This window comes from Vigna umbellata, chromosome 2 (genome assembly GCF_029865625.1).
Source record: "Vigna umbellata cultivar VRB3 chromosome 2, Vumbellata_1.0, whole genome shotgun sequence".
NCBI classification, from domain to species: Eukaryota; Viridiplantae; Streptophyta; class Magnoliopsida; order Fabales; family Fabaceae; genus Vigna; species Vigna umbellata.
Genome location: NC_142166.1, coordinates 13018621 through 13023239, shown reverse-complemented (window position 1 = coordinate 13023239; position 4619 = coordinate 13018621). Strand labels below are relative to the sequence as shown.

At 34.3% G+C, this 4619-nt stretch overlaps 1 protein-coding gene across 3 annotated transcripts; it reads left to right on the top strand.

Annotated features, from left to right (window-relative positions):
- The first annotated feature begins 529 nt into the window (after positions 1-529).
- On the top strand, positions 530-4355 carry LOC124826251 (NADH-ubiquinone oxidoreductase B8 subunit). Of its 3 annotated transcripts, none has more exons than XM_047299035.2 (4): positions 530-680; positions 1514-1606; positions 1755-1861; positions 3902-4355. In XM_047299035.2, the coding sequence occupies exons 2-4, from the start codon at positions 1521-1523 to the stop codon at positions 4003-4005; spliced, it is 297 nt and encodes a 98-aa protein (XP_047154991.1). In that variant the 5' UTR covers positions 530-680; positions 1514-1520; the 3' UTR covers positions 4006-4355. The 3 variants fall into 3 exon arrangements, with proteins under 3 accessions (XP_047154991.1, XP_087962326.1, XP_087962327.1); XM_088106200.1 differs by having other exon boundaries at positions 676-800; XM_088106201.1 differs by lacking the exon at positions 530-680 and adding an exon at positions 867-1332.
- Positions 4356-4619: the final 264 nt, after the last annotated feature.

Here is a 4619-nt window from a genome sequence, read left to right as displayed (position 1 = left end):
TTCTTCATTTAACACAAAGAGAGGCACATAACAGCACCCCACACACGCACAACACCCAACACACAGATAACACATGTTCACAAAGAACCTTGAAAAAATAGGAAATTGGAGAAAAAGGAAGATGGAAAATTGGGGAAAGAGGAGGAGGAAAATAAGAGAGGAAGAGAGAAAGTAAGAGTGTGGGGGTGAGGGTGTGATGTGCGGCTCAGTGAATAAGAAAGTAAAAAATTAGTGTTTTAAAAAAAAGTTAAAAAAGATAAAGGGTGTGGGAATTTAGGTGTGGTGTGTGGGTGAGTGAATAAAAGAGTAAAAAATTAGGATTTTAAGAAAAAGATAAAAGGTGTGGGGGTGGAGGTGTGGTGTGTGGCTGAGTGAATGAGAGTAAGAAAATTAGGGTTTTAAGAAAAAATTAAAAAAGGTAAAGGTAAAAGTAAAAATGGTACTTTTGGAATTAAAAAAAATTGGGGAGGTGTAGGAAGGAGTATATGGTGGTGGAGGGAGTAACCCTCGTTAACATTAACATGGCCGTAGTAGGCTGGGCTTGGATGGGCTACAGACAGCCCAATTCTCTTGACACTCATTCCGTCCAACTTAGATTCGAAATCCTGTCAGTTTACTAATCTCCGTTCTTTACTTTACTCAGCGACAGCGAAACGAGACTGTTAGAGCCATATACTTTTGTAAGAATTTCTTTTCTTCTGTTAATTTGTAATTTGCTTCTGTGGTTGGATTGATGTTATTTGCTTCTGTGGTTGGATTGATGTTATTTGCTTCTGTTTATTTATTGGGGGGCATTAGAGGTGATTTATGCTTATAATTTGTTGGTGTATTTTGTAGTGTGTATCGTGGAATTTGTTCATGATTTGTAATGCTTTCTAAATCACACTGGCTGGAAGTAGCTCGTTTTTATTATTCCATCGATTGGAGGTAGTGGGTAGTTGAAAGTTGGGATTTTGAGAATTGGGTGTTTGAAAATTGGGGTTTTGAGGGATTGATTCCCCTGATTATGGTTTCGTGCTGACGAGGTTGATGATTTTGGTGAGGAAATTGATTGGGAGGGTGATGGGTCTGTGGTTGACAGGTTGAGGCTGGTTTTGCCCTTGTTGAGCTTGAAAGTGTGTGGGATCAGGTGGTTGTGGTTGGTCTTGCTGGGAATGGAATCTTTCATGATCGTTAGAAGTGCAAAGGTGTTTAGATTTTTTAGTTAGGGTTTGGCTGTAGCGGTTGCCATGGAAAAGGTGTGTCTGAAGCTTGAGTGAGGAAAAAGCATTGTGTAACAAAATATAATTTTAGGTGGCCTTCATTGACAATTATCTGTAGTTTAGACTTGCAGTAAGTTTTTGTATTTATTGTGCTTTTGATATTAGGGAATATTTTACATAGTTCTTGTGTAAGCGAATTTGAATACGCTCTTTTCCAGTTATACTACTTCAAGTGGTAGTATTGTTAGGTTTCACCCTTCTTTGTTTGCCTTGTGATGAGGTAAAACTCACAAATTATTACCTTGATCTAGGGAAGCAATGGCATGGAGAGGACAACTTTCCAAAAACATAAAAGAACTTCGGTTTTTGATGTGCCAGTCATCATCTGCAAGCGCATCTGCAAGGTTATAAACAAATATGTTACCTTTCTGTGGGCTGAAAACTCTCGGCGTTATGTATTGTTTGTATATATTGTTTGGTTACTTATTTATGCTCAATGTCATGTGTATTTGAATATCAATGAGCTTTAATTCTTTTTGTTTTGTTTCCCAGGGCTTTTGTGGAAAAGAATTATAAGGAACTAAAGACATTGAACCCAAAATTGCCGATATTAATCCGCGAGTGCAGTGGAGTTGAGCCCCAGTTATGGGCTAGATATGGTATTGACCATCTTAAATTTAATTCCTATCTTTTTCATTTTAATTTGTCAGCATGTTTCTGCATTCACATTCGGTGTCATATATACCAAACCTTTCCCGTGCTAGTTTCATAATTGGAACTTTAGGATTTATAGATTAACACTGGTGCACTAAGATTGAAATTTGGATAATCTACATTTTTCCCTTAGTAGTATGTCGAAAATAATTTATAATTGTATCCCAAATTTGATTGTTCTTAAAATAAAAATATCCCCCACCTTGCATACACTCTGAAATCATGTTGCTAAAATTTCAGCTGTATAGGTGTTGAATCTGTATGGCTGACATCTCATCCTGCTGAGTCTTACACTATCTAGATTGTGAAGTAAGAGAATAATTTCATTGGACGAGGTTCATGCCTTCTGCAATAGGGTACTGAATTATTTTGGGCATAATTGAACGCAATAACATTTCACGCATTTGTTTGGTTGTCTGAAATACCTACCTACTCTGCACTTCTAGATTTTCATTAAGAAAATATGTTGTCAATTTTAAAAATATCTGGTCACAACATGCTTTGTTATGTAATGTGTTCCTGCAAAAGTTAAGCAGAGACTTAAGCTGGAAACATTCAATGGATCTTTTTTTATAGTGATGGTGCATATATGTATTTATAGACTTAGAAATTGTTAATATCTATCCTTTTATTTAGAGATAGTGGGGTAGTGGATCTTGTGGAGTAAGATGGAACAAAATTGGAATTTCTTCCCCTAAGTTGGTGTCTAGCCCAATCTCAAGACTCAAATATATCAAAGTTTTTATACTTGTCTTAAAATTGAGAATTGCTATCTTGAACGGATCATAATGTAAACAAAATAGGTATGCATGACACATTTCTTAGCAGGTGAGAATCTAAAAATAGGGAAATGATTATCATGTTTGCTTTAAGCAAGACAGAGTTACGAATAGCTTCTAGCTTGTCAGATGTTAGCTTTCTGATTGTAAAACTCAACTCTTTAAAAGAAAAATCCTAAGGTAAGAATTCCATTTCATTATAGGTGCTTATGGTAAAAGATAACACACGAGAGCCTCAAAAAAGTTTGGGATACCCAAGTAATCTGAATTGTGCAAACAATTTTATTTTAAAAACATCTCCAATGCAGTGCAGGGGTCATAGTCAGAGTACTAATTTCAAGACTCGTGTCTTGATTTCACGAACCAGGTCTTATAAGAAATGTTCATTGTAGTATTTTGATGTGGCATGGAGAGGGTCTTAGGATTAAAAACATTTTTTAAACTTATCAGAATGTAATGAATTAATTTTTTGAAGATTAAATATGTATTTAGTTCTTAAACTTTGAACAGTAATTGAAATTTGTCTTTATTTTAAACTTTGATACAGTTTGGTGTCCAAACTTTAAAAATCAATAAATATAATCCTCCCAACCCAATTTTGTTAAGTTTTTTTGACGTGTGAAACGGTGTTTCAGGTTGGCATTTGAATTGTTTACATAATTTGACAAGTTTCAGCTCAAATACTAGTCTGGAACACTTTTAACTCAAAAAAATTAATGGCATTGAGTTAAGAGAAGTATATCCATTCATTTTTCAAGTTTGAGAATCAAAATGTATCAAAGTTTAGGACAAGAACGAATTTCAATTTTCTATCCAAGTTTAGAGACTAGAAACATATTTAACCTTTTTTTAGATTGTAAAAGATTGAAGTGTAAATAAAATGTTATAAAAGTGTTGGTACGAAGACCCTTGTATAAACTTGTAAGAATGTCTTAAAAATGATGTGGCATGGTAAGTCCTGCATAAAGTAAAATAAAAATTTCATGCAATACTATTGGAGATGACTTAATATTCTTTCTTTGATTTATATATATTTTCTTATTAAGTATATAAGGATAAATTCATCCAAACTGGCTCAATCTCAATATTTTCTCTTTAACGAGCCTTTCTGACTATACCTTGTAAGGTGACTTTGTTATTAGCACCATTCTTTATTTATTTGTTTGTGATGAACCTGATTTCGTGTAATTTTCTGCTTAAAACTAGATCTGGGTGTTGAGAAAGCCATCAAATTGGAAGGCTTGTCAGAGGCACAAATCTCTAAGGCTCTTGAAGATCTGGCAAAAGCAGGACAGTCGTCCAAAGCATGACAGTACACAGTGCTGCTTATTTTCCATGTCTGAAGTGGAATAAATGTTCTCATGCTTCACTAGTTATTGCTAAGTGTTTTTGGTTTTAAAATAAGCCAGATTTATGTTTTTTTTCTTCTGTTTCATGGCCTCTGATATCAGCCTGTCTCTTTCTGCATCTTACATAAATTTCATGTAAGACACTGTTGAATTTAAGTTGAAATCCTAGTTTTGTATGTTAAACTATTAATATTGATTCAATGCATACTGGTGTATGTCAATGTTTCTAGCAAAAGAACAAGATTTTGTATTGGCTCAGGCAATGGCTGTAACTATAACCAAAGCATTAACTGATCTTATCCTTCATTGTAGCTTTTTGATGTGCTGGAATGGTTTTCCTCCCTGTCCTTGTAGCATGTGTCCCTGATATAAAATTATAAAAAGAAAGTATATTTAGACTTTAAAAACGTTAAGTGTTGTACTACTTAAATATAAAGTGAGACCATGAGTTTAAGGTTTTATTTTCAAGATTGAAAAGAGGACTCAAGCTGTGGAATGACATTTTGGGTAATCTAAAATGTAGATATTAAGGAAATTCTATTTGTTAAATCAAGGATTTTTGTAAGGCAGCACGA

Excerpts from the sequence above, each read along its gene's own strand:
- LOC124826251 (XM_047299035.2), top strand. The coding sequence starts at position 1,521 with ATGGCATGGAGAGGACAACTTTCCAAAAACATAAAAGAACTTCGGTTT. Across the intron at positions 1,607-1,754 it reads TCTGCAAGCGCATCTGCAAG|GGCTTTTGTGGAAAAGAATT; the intron begins GTTATAAACAAA and ends TTTGTTTCCCAG. Across the intron at positions 1,862-3,901 it reads CCAGTTATGGGCTAGATATG|ATCTGGGTGTTGAGAAAGCC; the intron begins GTATTGACCATC and ends GCTTAAAACTAG.